Source organism: Xiphophorus maculatus, chromosome 12 (assembly GCF_002775205.1).
Source record: "Xiphophorus maculatus strain JP 163 A chromosome 12, X_maculatus-5.0-male, whole genome shotgun sequence".
Lineage (NCBI taxonomy): Eukaryota > Metazoa > Chordata > Actinopteri > Cyprinodontiformes > Poeciliidae > Xiphophorus > Xiphophorus maculatus.
The window spans coordinates 22726716-22743337 of NC_036454.1; the positions used below are offsets into that span (position 1 = coordinate 22726716).

General features: G+C 38.6%; 1 protein-coding gene across 1 annotated transcript in view; it reads left to right on the plus strand.

Annotated features, from left to right (window-relative positions):
- The first annotated feature begins 344 nt into the window (after positions 1-344).
- Positions 345-16622, plus strand: part of LOC102217611 (anthrax toxin receptor like) — a 31952-nt gene continuing 15674 nt past the window's right edge. The window contains exons 1-10 of the mRNA XM_014470746.2: positions 345-826; positions 3786-3857; positions 3934-4005; positions 5942-6023; positions 6202-6235; positions 7264-7343; positions 7919-7987; positions 10461-10541; positions 11120-11180; positions 12874-12972. Coding sequence (XP_014326232.2) covers positions 645-826; positions 3786-3857; positions 3934-4005; positions 5942-6023; positions 6202-6235; positions 7264-7343; positions 7919-7987; positions 10461-10541; positions 11120-11180; positions 12874-12972 — 832 coding nt within the window. The 5' untranslated portion in view covers positions 345-644. The remainder of the gene's footprint in view (positions 827-3785; positions 3858-3933; positions 4006-5941; positions 6024-6201; positions 6236-7263; positions 7344-7918; positions 7988-10460; positions 10542-11119; positions 11181-12873; positions 12973-16622) is intronic.

Consider the following 16622-nt stretch of genomic DNA (forward strand, 5'->3'; position numbering starts at 1 on the left):
TATATATATATATATATATGTTCACACATGATTTCAAACTCCTTCCAGGTGTTTCTTTTCTCCAGCTTGGTGATATTTAAATGAAATGTTGCAGAAAGCATTGACGTGTTGGGTGTTCTTTGTTTACACAATGGCAGGGCTGCAATTAGATAATTGGCATAGGGTAAGTGCTTAAGTGCCAAATCCCTCAGTGTTTGGTGGGGTCACTGCTGTCAGTGTAAAGCAGTGACCCCATTGTTCATTGTTCCACTAGGTGGCAGGAGTAGTCAGAAGATTATGGTGCTTTCACAACATTGTCCTCATCACTCTTCCCACTAAGATCCAGGAAAAAAGAGAGAAACACATGGAAAGTTTTTGCAAACACATCCAGGGTTGGAGGGTTTTTCTGTCTACATGGCACAAACAAAAGAGCAGCTTCAGATGTAGTTTGAGGAGCTTCTCTCATCCATGTGCCTGCTGCCTTGACCCTGCAGATGAGAGGGGGCCACCAGCACCTCTGCTTTGTCTCAGTCTTCCTCTTCAAACACTGAGCAAAACTCACAGCTTTCCCCTTGGATTACTGCATCTGAAAACATCAATGGAGGATTGACAGAAGATTCTGCAAAAAGGATTAATCCTTTCTCCTTTTTTTTGGTCTGATTGTTATGAGATTTTCTCTAAGTGGAATGATGTCTCAGCGCTGGAGCAGGAGGCTCTGGTTCCCAGTTGTGTTTGGTGCCACTCTGGTTCTGCTCACTGCTGTGGATGCTGGACCAAACCAGGACAGGAGGCAGGCTCAGCAGTCCTCATGCTTCGGAAGTTTTGATCTCTACTTTGTTCTGGACATGTAAGTTAGCCAACACTTCACCTGGCACTTTTACAGGGGGAGCAAATGGTTTCTGTTTACACATGTCGACTGATTCAGCTCAAATTGACAAGAATGGTAAATAATGTAACATAAATTTATCTCTAGTGACAGGGCATGCAAGTCTTACTGCCAGTTACCCACAGCTCATATTTTCTCAAAGTATGTTACCTAGTTATACTCTCCATGGCAGCAAAGTGCAGAGTACATTAACCTTTAACATTAATGATTTGTGATGTTTAACCAGTTGTGTTTTGTGCTCTAAGTGTAACATGTCAGTTTCGCTGCAGTAAATTTCCAAATGCTCTTTTATCACCAGGGAGTTACGATAACTAGCTTGTTAAGTTTTGACATGCAGACATCTGTGTTTGTCTAACTTGGACTTGACTCATCATTTTGTGTGTATGCATGTGTGTGTGTTTTGGTAATTCGCACCATGTAAGGCCCATTTTACCAACAAATCATTCAGAGGACCCACTGTTCCTTATGGGGTCCAAAGCCCAGAGACCATAAGAAGAAATGCTGTTGTAGGGTTAAGGGTTAGGTTTAGGACAGAGGTGTGAATTGAGTTTAGGTTAGGTTTCAGGGTAGGGTTAGGTACTGACAATGGTTGTATTTCCTGTAAGGGTCAGGGTGAGGTTATGGACATAAATAGAAAATGAATGGAAGTCAATGTAAAGTTCTTGAAAGACACATGCATGTGTGTTTCAGCGATTTCAGTTCATGCTCAAATGTAGGTCACAACCTTTTCAGCAGCATTTACCATCTCCAAAGACTTAGCAAACAGTCGCGGTGGATGAGCCATGCTAAATACAGCATTTTCTCATTTGTCAACAATTTGCCTACTGCCTTAATGCTTTTCACATGTTGTGATTTTACATTCACAAATCTCAAAATTGCAGTTTTATGTTATAGACCAACACTGAATAGTACTTAATTCTAAGGCTGAAAGGGAAATGAGGGATGGTTTTTAGAGGTTTTTAAAAGTAAATTCTAAAATCTGGCTGTGTTCATTGATGCATTGATGATTTTTCACACGTTTTACAAGTAAAAATCTAAACCGTGAAGAATTCATGAAAGAACTGACTCAACCCCCTGAGTCTTTACTTCTTTTTGTTGAGTTTCCATGTCTTTTGAAGCGTGTTCTTGCTAACTTTGCAGCTTTAGAGACTTTTATATTTGGTCTTGTTTTCTTTGTAATGTAACACAAGCTCAGTCAGATGGAATGGAGAACGTCTTTGGACATTCATTTTCAAGGAATGCCCCAGATTCTCAACTGGATTGATGTCTGGACTTTGACTGGGCCATTTTAACTCATGTAAATGTTTTGATCTCAGTTGTCTCGATACACATCTGGTGGGCTACGCAGCGGCACAGTTGATAGCACCGCAGGAAGGTCTTGGCAGGAGGTCTTTCTGTATCGAGTTTGCATGTTCTCCATGTTTATGCATCGGTTCCCTCCAACTCCCTCCTTCATGCGTGTCTCTTTGTTGTTGATTTAACAAAAATCGTTGGCTTACACCAACAATTTAGGTGGGCATTAGTTCTCTAAAAACACTCCTCCTCTTCCTGTATTTCAACATATTGTTTCTCCAAATGAACCTTTCTCTGATGTCCTTCATCTGCCCCCAATGACTTCTTCATCCTGGACACTACTTCTTACTCTCTGTCAGCTCTGCCTTTCTCCATTTTATCCAGATGTTGAGCCTCTTGGCACAGCTGCTCGAGCTGGGACTTGTGTCATGGTAACGCTGGAAAAATATGTATTAAGAAAACTCAAGGCCTTATGGTTTAAATCAAAGGCCGTTCGATAAGAATCAGCAGTGACAAGAACGCAAATGCCATAGGAACCTTCCCAAATGGTACTTTTCTTCCAGCAGAACAGGAAACAGCAGCCTTTGTCATGATCACAGTGCAAGGGAATGAAACCCTCAAGTTACAATATGACAGTGAAAAGGTCAGATGTGAGATTATTTAATTGGGGAGAAGACCGCTGCCATCAGTCTGACAAGGAAGTGATTACACAGTAACTAGAAAATGTTTCAGTTGCTTTTAGAGGATTTCTACAGAAACTGATGCCTAAGTAAGTATGGAATCATTGATTCATCTTAAGGTAAAGCAGGTCTGAACAGTTTAATGGATTCAGCTGCTTTTTCTGTATTTTACTAAGCACTGCAAAGAGAAATAAAAGTAAAAGAAGATTTCAACAAAACATGATAGGTAGTCAGAATGCCTAACAAAAACATAAATGCATCATCCAATGGGATGCTTCTCTTCAACTTTGACAAGGAAACAGAACAGAGCTAATGGCAAGACGGATGGATGAAAACAATGTAATTATGCAAGAAAACCTATTAGACTCAACTAAAACTTGATACAGAGCATCTCTTTCCAGCAAGTCAGTAAATATACGTACAGCCAGAGCTACGATTGAATTTTTTAGAGCGAGAAATATTTATGCATTCAAATGTCTCGATTGAGGTCCAGTCAATTACACTGAGAATCATTGGCAAGAGTTAAAAAAGCTGATCACTTTTCATTCAATCGGACTGAGCTTGAGAACAGTGAACAGCTATTTGGATCCGAAGATGAAAATAGCTGATAAAGACATAGGAAAAACACTTGTAGCTGTATTTGTAGTGAAGATTTGTTTTTCAAAGTGTTCATTCAGGGACATGGATCTCATGTTTTAAAATGTTTTTGTTTAATCTAAAAAGCATGCATACTTTTTCTCCCTCTTCAGAATTATGCAAAACTTTGCAATGATAAAAAAAGTAAAATCCCAATAAAAACAGGGAATAACATAAGGAAATACATCAAGGTCCATTAAATCCTTTTTGAAGGCACTGCATACTATCCTCTATCACTGTCAACTTCTTAGATGCTCAAACAGAGGCTGAAGCATATTCTGCTTACGTTAAGTTGTCTGCTCTCTTCTCAGATCTGGAAGTGTGCAGAATCACTGGAATGAAATCTACAGTTTTGTTGAACACCTGGCACATAAATTCATAAGGTAATAGCCCAGTGTCAGTGAGAAAGTGGCTGGTAAGACCTAATTACTGATTATTTTCCTGCTCTTCTCACCTCAGCCCACAGTTGCGGATGTCCTTCATTGTGTTCTCCAACGAGGGACGGATCTTGATGAGGCTGACAGAAGACAGGTGGGAGGAGATGTCCCGAACTTGCTGATAATCCTTTGCTTCTCTGCCATACAGCTAAAGGAAACAGTAAAGCTGCAGATTTAGACAGATGTGATATTTATGACACACGATTTTTATGACTGAGCAGAGAATCCAGACAGATACTTTCTCTTGCTCTGATAGTTTTGTCAGTCGGGGCATGTAATTTATCATTTGATTTTGACATATTGTGAACAGTTCATGAATTTATATTTCCTGAGCATTCAGACCATCTTCTCGGAGGTTTAATGCTTCCATCATAACTAATGTTGGTAGACAAACACGCTGCAAGAAACACAAAATGGTGACTATCTGTAAAGTGGAAGAAAACGTATCCAAGTGTTTTTAAATGCCTTTACAAAGAAAAATGTAAAAAGTGTACTTTACGTATACCTTCAGCCTCCTTTACCCTTATGCTAACTATATAAAATTAGTAGTAAATAGCATATCTCTGGAGGATTTACAGAGATTCATATATCAAATCGAAGAATCTGGACAGCCACTCATTGTGAACTTGGCATATTTGGTCTTTATGGAGGAGTAGCAAGACAAAATCCATTGGTGAAAGAAAGTCACAAGAAGTCCTGCTTTGAGTTTTCTAGGAGCCATGTGGAGATACAGGGAAACATTTAAGAAAGCCACATGAACAATTTACCTCCTGCATGCTGCATTTTAAGTCTAATTTTATCTAGTCACTGTTTTTTGTCCAGTTTTCTTGCTTGACTGGGTCTGGTTTTGTTAATACTAATATCTGTCTGTTGATTATTGTCTTGTTTATTTTTTCTCTTCTTAATCTTTGCTTCTTTTAGTCTCTTTTCTTCACTCTTTATTTCTTGTCCCATTCATCTGCTTAGGACTATAGATGGAAATGACACCAATGGCTAAATTCTGCACCTTTAGTACTTTTAGTCATGTTTGTTAATGCTATAGTGTCCCATTTTCAATAAATAAAATAAAATGGAATAAAAAAATCATGCAATAAATGCTATGCTTCCCTCCCCTCCATCAACATGGTGTTGGGAGCATCATGCTTTTGTGATGCCTTTCTTTCAGCAGGGACATAAAGCTGGTCAGATTTGATGGAAAGATGAATGCAGCTAATTAAAGCACAGTCCTGGAAGAAAATCTGTTGGATGCTGTAAAAGACATGAGACTTGGGATGAGGCTCAGTTTCCAACAGGATAGCAAGCGTAAACATTCAATGCTACTTACACTGGAATGGTTTAGATCACAGGTGTTAAACTCCAGTCCTGGAGGGCCGCAGTCTGCAACTTTTAGATGTGCCTCTGCTGCACCACCTGAATAGAATAATTAGGTCATTAAGGCTCTGGAGAACTGATCTACACAAGAAGGAGATAATTAAGCCATTTCATTCCAGTGTTTTGTACCTGTGGCACATCTAAAAACTTCAGGACAGCAGCCCTTGAGGACTGGAGTTTGACACCCCTGGTTTAGGTCAAAGCACAGGAATCTGTTAGAATGGCCTAGTCCAAGTCCATATTTAATTCAAAATTTCACTGACTCTTTTCATCCAGCCTGACTTGAACTATTTGTAAAGACAGGTAGGCACAACTATCAGTTGGTGGATGTTCTTTCACCGCACAATCATGCAGTAATTTGGTTCAGATTTTTAAGTACAATGCAAATAAAATAGTCTGTAGTCTAAATGTGACAAAATGTGTCAAATGTTTGACCTTTACTGCTAGTTTTGCAAAACCTCATATGTACTGATTGGATTGTACACATCTGCTACACATTGCTTGTATTTTCTCAAAGGACTGCTATTATGGAAACTATTATTCTGTGACCAAACTTAAGTGTGTCTGGCTTCAGTGTGGAGATAAATCAACAAATGATTCTGACAGAATAAATATTTCTGATCATATAGCATTATCTGTTCCTCTGGGTTTCTGCACAGGGAACGTATCCGTAAAGGTCTGGAGGAGCTCCAGGCAGTTCTGCCAGGAGGAGACACTTATATGCATGAGGGCATCCAGCGGGTGAGTGAACAGCATCCAGCTCAGAGATAACTCAGGCCTTACCGCTACGACGGCTCCAGAAACAGGAACCACACAGTGCAGAACTCCTGCATGGTTCCTGTTTAAGAGCAGGAAGGGGCTTCACTTTATTCACTGCTTGTTTCACTGTTTCATGCAGGATTTTCTTTTATTTTTACAGGCCAGTGAGCAGATTTACCATGGAAACACAGAAGGTGGGTTTTATCTGTAGCTAACAGAAGCACAACTCGGCTTCAAGAGGCAGCTGAGCTGAGGAAGGATGTTTTGCTGTCAGATTTTTATTTTTACAAAGCTTCAAAGTTGGAAAATATTTCGCCTCTACTTTCTGCAAATTATTTTGATTTGTCTTTTAAAATGTCCCATGTGGAAACAAAGTCCTGGCTGAAGTGATGGTAAATAGTTTTTACTCTCTTTCTTGAATTAGCCTTCAGGATAACTTCAAGTTTTATCCACAGCTGTATTTCATAATTCAGTCTGTAAAAGTAGGCCTGTAACCTTTTCTATTTTTATGAAACACAAAGCTTACTACACTGTGAGGGATTCACATAGCACTTTTATCATTTTTGTTCATAGCTGTTTGTACCAGGAACATTAGGGAAACAGTATTTAAACTCTGTGTATGTCTTGACAGTTTTGACAATAAAGTGGAATTGAATTAGATTTTCTAAAATAGGAAATATGTGCACCAAATATACATGCACACAATACATGATTAAATGTCCCATACATTGTGCTGTATCATACAATTTTGTAATAATTATCAAACGTTTCGGTGTGAGTTTTCTATCACTCTTGGAACATCCAGCTGTGTCCACATTTCAGCAATTCAGGTGTTGATTTAAGATCAAGGTAAAGAATAATTCGGAAGTCCTCCTGCGTTATTTCATCCTCTATGTGCTACATGCTAGAGCATCTGGCAGTGAAACGCTCCCTTTGCATGATGCTGCCACCACCGTGCTTACCTATAGATTGTTCATATGTAATTTTGAATAAGTTTATTAGAGTTGGTACTCCCTCAGTGGTGGGTGATGATAAGATTCTGCATGGACTGAAACATCATTGTCGTTCCAGCGTCTCCTAGATTATGATCAACCTGAGGGTTGGATGTCTTTGGGTTGTTTTGAAACTTCCAATCCAACTGACCTGCATTTGTTCTCCTATAATATTAAGAATAAAATGAGCCATGATAATAACACATATTTTTGATTGCTTCTGTGTGCAGGTTACCGCACTGCCAGCGTCATCATAGCTCTGACTGATGGAGAGCTGCTCGAGGACTTTTTCTTCTATGCAGAGAGGGAGGTGAGGCAGTGAAAACAGAGAATATGACAAACTTTAGCATGTGACCGACACACTAAATGAGCCAGATAAAAGTCTGCCATGACATATATCATCTTTCGATCTCCCTGCTATCTGGGATCTAATGATTTATCTGCTCCTTAGACCTTGCAGGCACTCTGCATGCAGCAGTCCCTCCATTCTTTGCTTTTATTGCTTCAGATACATGTTGACTAGCCAGGCTGATCTGAGATTCCCGTTGGAAATTAGCTTCTTGGAAATTACGGGGTGGGGGGTCTTAATGTCAGTAACTGTCAACTGCAAACTCCAGGGTAATAATTTTCTGTAAAATGAAGAATCAGACCTGCATATTTTGCCTGGCAGTCAGATAATAACAGTGTAACATTTATGTTATTAGGCCTTTGAGTGTTGTTATGCAGAAAAACAGTATTGCTTTACTGCTTGTAAAGTCATGTCAGAGGCAAACATCAATTTTAGAGATATGTTTCGGGTGATGCTGTGAAAGGCGGAGGTGTAATTGAAGCCAGGCATCGAGCTTCTTCCTGTTTCCACTGTGATTCTGTGTACATTCCTGACAGGCAAACCGCTCCAGAAGTCTGGGTGCCACAGTTTACTGCGTTGGAGTCAAGGACTTCAATGAGACACAGGTGTGTGGTTTTGAAGTTTTGTTTTTTGCCCCATGACATCAAAGCGTCGCCTTAAGTGAGTTGCAACTTCCAATGTCAGCAAAAAACAAACATGTGAGCTTTGGAAATCCAAATTAAACGATTTTATTTCTGCAAAGAATAAGTAATTGCTCAATCAGGATTTGATGCTTGTTAGTTTGATTAATGTGTTGTGTCAAGCCAATAAGTCTTTTTTTTAACAACAATGTTGCATATTTTTCAATTTCTTTCAGCACGCTGGTTTTGTATTTTTATTAACACCAAGATTTATTTCCCCATTTTGTCCCATTGTAATAACAAGCATCAATTTATTTTATTGGGATTTCGTGTAATAGACCTACACAAAGTAGCTCATAACTGTCAGCTCAAAGGTAAACAGTGCATGGGTTTCTTTTTGACGCATGTAAATCTGAAAAGTGTGGCATGCATTTATGTTCCCTTCCTCTCAGTCAATAGTTTGTTCTGTTGCAGGGACTACAGGATCATGTTTTTTTGCGGTATGTCTCTTTTAGCTTTGCATATTTAGAGAATGATATTTTTGGTCCAACTTCTTTGGAAAATGACATATGCTCAGTTTGGATGTTTATTAAATCCTTCAACAATTAAACATACAGTGAAACCGATGTTGACAATATCAGTACTGCAAAGTATGCAACATTAAGTAGTTATACAGAGAAGGACTTGAGTTTTTAACATTTTCCCCCCAGATCCTCCCGTACTCCCCCCACCCCAGCCAACAGAAGGAGCTAAAGCAAAAGAAAATATAGTAAAATAAAAATAAAATAATGTAAATAAAAAGTTCACACACACTGTATCTTTTATTTTTTTAAATATATATATATATATATATATTTTTTTTTTTTTTTTTCATTTTGGACCAATAGTATTTCAGCCTTTCCTCTCTGGTTTTAAGAACGGTTCCCACATACTCTGATACGCCTCAATCTGACCGTTTATCTTGTGGATGAGTCGTTGGTAAGAGGCGGTCTCTGAAAGTGCCGCATACCATTCTGTATAGGTAGGGATATTTTGACCATTCCAGTGTCTTAATATAACTCGCCTTGCCGTGGTGAGGGCTATTTTTAACCATTGTGCTTTTTTTGTTCCTCTTTTGACCTTATAATCTAAGACGTTAAGAAGTCCCAATGCAGGTGTCAAGAGTAAGTTGGAGTTAAGGGTGCTGTTAATTTTTCCCATAACCTCCTGCCAATAAGAAATTAGGTTCAGACACATGAGGAACATATGAAGCATGTCTCCTGGACTTTGTTTACATCGCCAGCAAATATCAGAGTTACTTATTTTAGCTCTAAATAGCTAACGGAACATTTTAATCTTTAGTCGATTTTCAGTGGGCTCAAAGAATGAACTTTGACTGGGCCATTCTAATCCATGAATATACCTTGATCTTAATCATTTCATCCACCAGAATAATTAGCCTTTTGCAGCCTCTGATAGGTTTCCTCCAGGACTGCAATGAATGTAGATCCATTCATCTCGTTATTAACTCTACCTAGAGTTAATAATGTTAATAAAAACGTCTCAGTAGCATAATGCTGCCACCACCATGCTTTATCAGAGGAAGGAGACTTAATTATGTTCAGATAAAACTGATAACCTCGAATGGGGGAGATTTTTTCCACAAATTCTCACAACATATTTGGTTCAAAATATATTCCAGAGAAGTTATTTTTGTTTTGTTTTTAAAACCCAATGGATTTTAATGTATGCCAAACAGCTCATATGACCAGAGCTCCTTCTCCCACATGTTCTTCTACATGTTATTGTGTCTCTTATATGAATTGTGTAAAGTGCAAGCAAAACTTCTTATAGCTTTATTTTTGTCACAAGCCAGATTTGTTGAGTGCAATTTCCCTGTCAATATATTCTTGCATAGCGAGTCTCTGCAGCTCCTCCAGAGCTACCATGGGCCTTTTGTCTAGTTCTCTATAAACTCCTTTCTTGGTCTGTCAGTTTTGGTAGACAGACATAACTTGGCAGGTTTGCAGTTGTCCCATAATCTACTTTCAGATGATTTATTAAACAATGTTTTGTGATCATGTTCAAATCATAAGATAATTATTTTAGTAGCCTGTCTGTTTTCATCATCTTCAAAGTTTTACCTCAGGTGTGTTGGTCTTCATGATGCTGTTTGGTCACTAATGCGCTCTAACAAACCCCAGAATCCCTCACATAACAACTGGATTCATATTCCACCTCTTTGTGTTAGTCTGTCACGAAATCCCAATGAAATACATTGAAGTTTGTGGTTGTAAATGAAAAATATTCACAGGGTATGAATACTTTCGGAAGGCAACTAAATTCTGACAGAGCAAAATCTTTGGTTGAGTAGAAGAAGAAGAAGAATTACTTTATTTAGTAAGCAAATGTGCTAAAGCTGCAACCAGACCATCTACCCCCTGTCATTTGGAGCTGTAATGATTTGTTTCATTTCTAGTTGGCGAAGATTGCTGACAGTAAAGACCACGTCTTTCCTGTAAATGGTGGATTTGAGGCTTTGCAAGGAGTCATAGATTCGGTAAGCATTTCTCTGTTGCCACACTCACATTTACACAAAAAGCAGATTTTAATACCAAGAAAACAAAATGATTTTACTTAATTGGTCTTCTCATATTAGCCTCATATTTAGTTCCCCATTATTCCTTGAAACTATCATACGTCAGAACATGCATAACAAAGTGGAAAAGTTTTTTTTCTTTTCTTTTGAGAAGCAGTAAAGGTCAGACAGCTGCAGACATCTGGATCAAATTAAGAGCAAACTGAAAGCTGCAGCTTCTTACCGGGATGTGTGTGTTGGTGTGTGTGTGTGTGTGTGTGTGTGTGTGTGTGTGTGTGTGTGTGTGTGTGTGTGTGTGTGTGTGTGTGTGTGTGTGTGTGTGTGTGTGTGTGTGCCACTGGGTTATGAATCAACCCTCCTCCTCTTTAGGGGTCACAGCGTACATGTTTCTAGATAAATGTGGGCCAGTCCTTTACAGCAGTTACTACACATGAACCTCAAAATGCCCCATGGTTCAAACTGGTTTACAGTGTGAGAAAAACAAACTCTGGTATTGCTGAAAGACGCAAATTGTGTTCGTTTTTTGTTTTTTCCCTCAGATTTTGAAGAAGTCCTGCATTGAGATTCTGGCAGCAGAGCCTTCCAGCATATGTGCAGGAGGTAGGACGGAAAAGACGAGGCTTTTCTTTAACTTCCTCTGTCTGTTTACTAACTCCCCGTTCAAGAATGCTTTCATACCCCATAGCTTGACAAAGTCTGACCTTTTTCTGACATTTAAATGAAAACAAGGTATAATGGAGCCCATCATAAAGTTTAGTTTTATCTTTGTTTGTTTTTTGAAGGTGACAAAATACAAATCTCACAATAAATTATTCTCACTGCAACAAGTAAGAAAATAAAGAATGATTCTAATATCATATATTACTAAAGAAGAAGCAAATTAAGCTGAATTATATTTAACAACATCTGTTAACTTGACAGCCACATAATATCATTGTCACACTTATCATTATTTTTACAACTTTTCCTGCTTGGCTGTGTTCAGGATAGTAGCTGATTATATTTATCTCCATATCTAAAATTGAGAAATATGTAAAAAAAAAAAAAAATAATAAGTAATTGAAAGAAAGCGTGATAACAAAGTCTCCACTTCAAATGTGAGTTCATCAGGCTTATGAGACGAGAAGGGAAAAATATGTAAGACAGAGGTTTGTAGGCCTAATCCAGGCTGCTACCCAAAATCTCTCTTTGGCAACTTCAGTTTTCTTGTAATTCCCCACAATTTTTGCCACTAGTGACAAAAATTGTGAACCAAAAATTACAGTCTATTGTATTGAGGTCCACAGATGTCAACAATTGTTTTGTTTTATTAGGGTGCACTGCAGTGGCAGTGGTCTATGGAGCTATCAGGATGTTATTTAAAATTTTAAATCTATGTCACTCAAGCTCAAGATGTCCAACTGCACTCATTAATTTTTTTGCTTGCTCTAAAAGGTCCCTTCAAGCTATTTATTCATGTGTAGGTTAGAAGCAAAGTTAAAATGCTGTTATACAAGTTACCGTTTATTAGGTTACAACACTGACAAAAAGATAATGTTTTGCTGCAGCTGGTCATTGTAGGTAAACCTGTAGGATGAACATGAAAGTAGTTTATTTAATGGAGTTAATTTAATAAATCAGTTCATAGACATCAGTATGCATACTGACAGAGGACACGTAAGGCGTAAAAGCCATGATAAAAAATCAAAATGTTTGACAACCTGGGAAACTTTGTGCTCACAAACAATGGCTGCGGTTGCCTTACTGGTCTGACTGATGACTGCACTGAAGCTATCTGCACACAGTGGCATGAAATGTGCTTTGTTCTCATCGCTTAGCTTTTGAGGTGTTCTGAATTTTAGGGAGAAAAGTATTTCCAGTGGGGAAACTGTTTTTGGTGGGCAACAATTCCTACTGTCCTATCGACTTTCCCTGGCCTTTGTTTCACAAGGGAGTTTTGGGCAGAGTGCTCACTTCATTCTTTTCTATGGCACCAATAAATGGCTACACATCCACTCAATATACTTTACACCTGTTTGATTTTTTTTTTTTAAATCAAGAAAACAATTTGTTTTCTGTTTAAATCAGTTAGTTGTGCTCCAATGTTACATGAATTCATACAAGATAACGGTCAATTTGTTACAGAAATAGGTTTTAAAACAACCTGTTTGTTTGGAAAAATAGTAGAAAGTCAACTGTGCTCTATTAAAATGTCATACTTTTAAGACTTGTAGATTTTTGGATGCTAAAATATGATTACATTTGTCCATTATCGACGCTGTTGAATTGACGTACTGGACGTTTCTCCAACCAGAGTCATTCCAGGTTGTGGTAACAGGAAATGGGTTCCTCCATGCCAGAAACGTCGACAAAGTTTTGTGCAGCTTCCGGATCAACGACACTGTGACCAAGAGTAAGTCAACCATCACCAACCAAAATGTTTCTTACACACACCACACACTCTGAGTGACCCAGAGCTACAGAGCTGGTAACTCTGTTGTTTTGCAGTGAAATCAGCAGGAACAACAAGTATGGAGAGTCATCTGAACAGCTGGAATCATTCCCGATCAAACAAGTAGCTTTACTGTTGCTACTGGCATTATTGCCTTTTTAAGGCGACATTTTGGGCTGTTTTATAGGCCGATGAAAGAGGGGGAGCAGGAGATAAAAGAACGGCTGCACCACACACAGGGCAAACAGAGATAAAAGGTCTGCATGGATCCAAACAGATCCCCCCCTGGTATTTACAAGCGGCTTACTGTAATGGCAGTAAAAGCAGCCGTCCTGCTACGCTTGCTGCATTAGGAGCAAAGAAAACTGTTTACCATCAGCGGAGTTCAAACATGTCTGCTTTTCTAGTTAAACTTACAAAGGATTGTAAACTTTTTAACCTGATCCTAGGAAATTATTTTGCTATCTTCATGGTTGCTTTTGTCAGGTTATGTTTTCTTGTTGATATAATTGGTCAGTATTTTTCAAATATGCTAATTTTCTCTTTTGTATGTTTGGTGACTGATTATATTATTGCAAGCGTCCTGCAAAGCAGCTATCTCCTTATGTCCGCCCTGCTATCTTTCCTCAGGGCAATTCGCTTCTTGAGAATGTTTGCACACAATCTTTCTGGAACTTATTTCCCCTAATAGGTAAACTTTAAAAGAGGATAATTGGGTCATGGTTGGGTCTCCCAGACATAAAAGCTTTTTTTCCTTTGCTGATGTGTTTGTCCTTAACCTCCTGCACACGAGGCAGATCTCGTCAAAGTGGTACAAAAGGAAAGCAGCGCTGTGCCACGACATGTGTTAAACAGATGAATTGATGTTTGAGTTTGTGTCTCCAGGAAAAAAGTAGCAGCAAAAACAGTCAGGCCCGCGGGGAGTTGGCAGGTCTTGTCCTGAGCTGTTCGCTGTTCGGTGACAGATGTTTCAGTGGAGCAGTGGGCGATTACTGCAAAACATGGGAAAATTCTGGAATTCTTTCTTTCATTTTGAGTGCGAAATGAAGCTATGTAAACAATTTTCACCTCTGATACTTAAAAAAAACAGATAATAATTTCCATGTTGTTTTTTTCCATTTGGACAAAGTATGAAACAGACAAGTTTATCTTTGGCTCAAGGATGTTAGCATTTATCACATTTATAACACACTGTTCTTCCAGTTCTATGGTTGCTTGCAAAAGTGCTCATACCCTTTGTTTTTTTCCACTCTTTTAGGTGAATATGTCTCATACTCAGATTGGAAGAGGCGCATCTGCTCATGCCAATTTTCAAGTCTTCCCACAGATAGCATTTACGTCTTGACCATTCTGACAAATAGATATGATTATATTCAAACAATCCGATAATTGTTCTGGTTGCATGTTTCAGATTGTTTTCCTGCTGCAGGTGAACTGCCAACCCAGTCTGAAGTCTTTTGCAGACATTAACATGATGCTTCTTATACATTGTGCAGACAGTGTGATATGAAAATCACCCATAATTTTCATTTCACTTAAAAAATCTGCACTACATTATCCTTTTGTAGTTATGATGTCAGAACAATATGGAGAAATGCATTAATTTGCAGGACAATAATTCAACCAAAGGTCAGAACTGTTTCCTGTTTCTGTCAAATCTACTTTTTGTTGCTAAAATCTTAGCAAGAAAATTTGACAAATGTTCAATTCAAAGCCAATTCTCCAGCTTTTCAAACATACAACTTTCTCCTCAGAATCTGCTACCAGCATCATTCCAATGTTTATATATTTGTCTTCTTCCAAAGTTTATCCTTTTTCTTCTAAACTCTGGGCACTTGTCCGCACCTCACAGCAAAACACGACCTCTCCCGGAGCAACCAGTCGAATAAAACATTGTGACGCAGACTGAGGATGCTGAGCCAAAACCCTTCTCCTCAAGGGTTCTCTGGAAAATGTGCAGACGACAGTAAATCACTTCCCATCGACTCTTGAACTGGGATTTCCTCCTATACAGTTTTGTTTTTTGCTTTAAATGGATCATTTGAGTCCATGAACATGCTTGGCCTCATTTGTCGTGACGTGGAGTCATTTCTGGCAGTAATTGGCCACCTCCACCCCTGTTACTCCTCCTCTGTTTTGCTCTTTGTATCTGTAGCAAAAACAAAACAGCTTCTTATGTTGATAGGGTCAGTTCCTGGGTTTGCTGTCCCCATGTTAGGACAAGCATGAGGCTCAGGTGACAGTGCTTGTTAGAGAAACCTTTAGAACAATTATTTGATCAACAGGTGGACTTCCAGTGCCTTGCAAAAGTAATCACATCCCTTAAGCATGTTCAGCTTTTATCAAACTTCATGTATCTTTTGGTGGTTGATGTTGGAGAGCAACACTAAGTAGTGCTTAGCTGTGAAGTGGAAATAAAAGGTCCTTTCAATCTTTTTAGAAATAAAATTCTCTGGATTTGTTCTCCTCCCCTTTACTCACATGCTCCTACATAAAGTGTTAGTGAAGCAAATTGTGGATGCGTCATGCTGGGGCATGGTTTTCTATAAGCCATGCCCCATAATAATGGGGCAGTTAATAATAGATTATGAGAGGATGAATGGAACAGGATCTTTTAGAGTCAAGTTAAAATTCAGACCTGAATCTAACTGAGAATCCATTTTAAGAGTTGAAAAATAGTTACTACACACGTTCTCCATCAAATCGGACTAAGATTAGGTAAATGGTGAAACGATGGATTGTGTTTCCTTCCATTTCATAATTGTCAACTACCATATATTGATTTAACTCCTAAAATTTCAACAATAATTGACAAGATTCATGTTAGGAGAGTGTAGTGGCCTATCAGGCGCAGTAACACCAAGGTCACCGAACCAGCTGCTGGAAAATAAAATCAACAAAGCTTGCCAACAGAAGTAAGCACAAAGTGCTCTGAAATTTCCTGGTGGATTTCTGTGTTGACTGTGGACTTCAGAAAACACAGTGGGCCAACACTAGCAGATGACATGGAGCTCGAAATCATCACTAACTGAGGAAACGTCACTGGACTTCTCCACTCTCTCTTCGGACTCTGAGGGCTTCATTTCCAAATGAAATTCAAACTTTGCTTTCATCTGAGAGGAGAAATGTGGACCACTGAGCAACAGTTCATTTCTTTCTCTGTTCTTGAAAGGAATTTGTTTGACAATCCTCCCAGTCCTGCAGCTATCCCTACTGCCGGTGCATATTTTCCTACCGCTCGTTTTTTCATTTTAAGAACCTTTCTGTGAATATATATCGCTATAGTTCTCAATTGTCTGAGATGCATAATTTGGGGTTTTTATTAGCTGTAACCCACATTAATCAAAATTGCAAAAATAAAGGCTTTACTCAGAGTAATTAATCTACATAATACACGAGTTTCACTCTAAATGTTGGACTTTTTTCACAATATTCAAATTTTTTTTAGATGTACCCGTAGTATATTTTTCTCATCTCTTGACTAACTTTACCACGGTTAGTAAAGAGACTAACCAACCATGGTTGCTTCTGTCAACACGATCATCTAGTTTGTGATCTGGGTTGTTGAAGGCTTCAGCGATTTTCATCATCTTCTTTTTTTTTTCTAAATG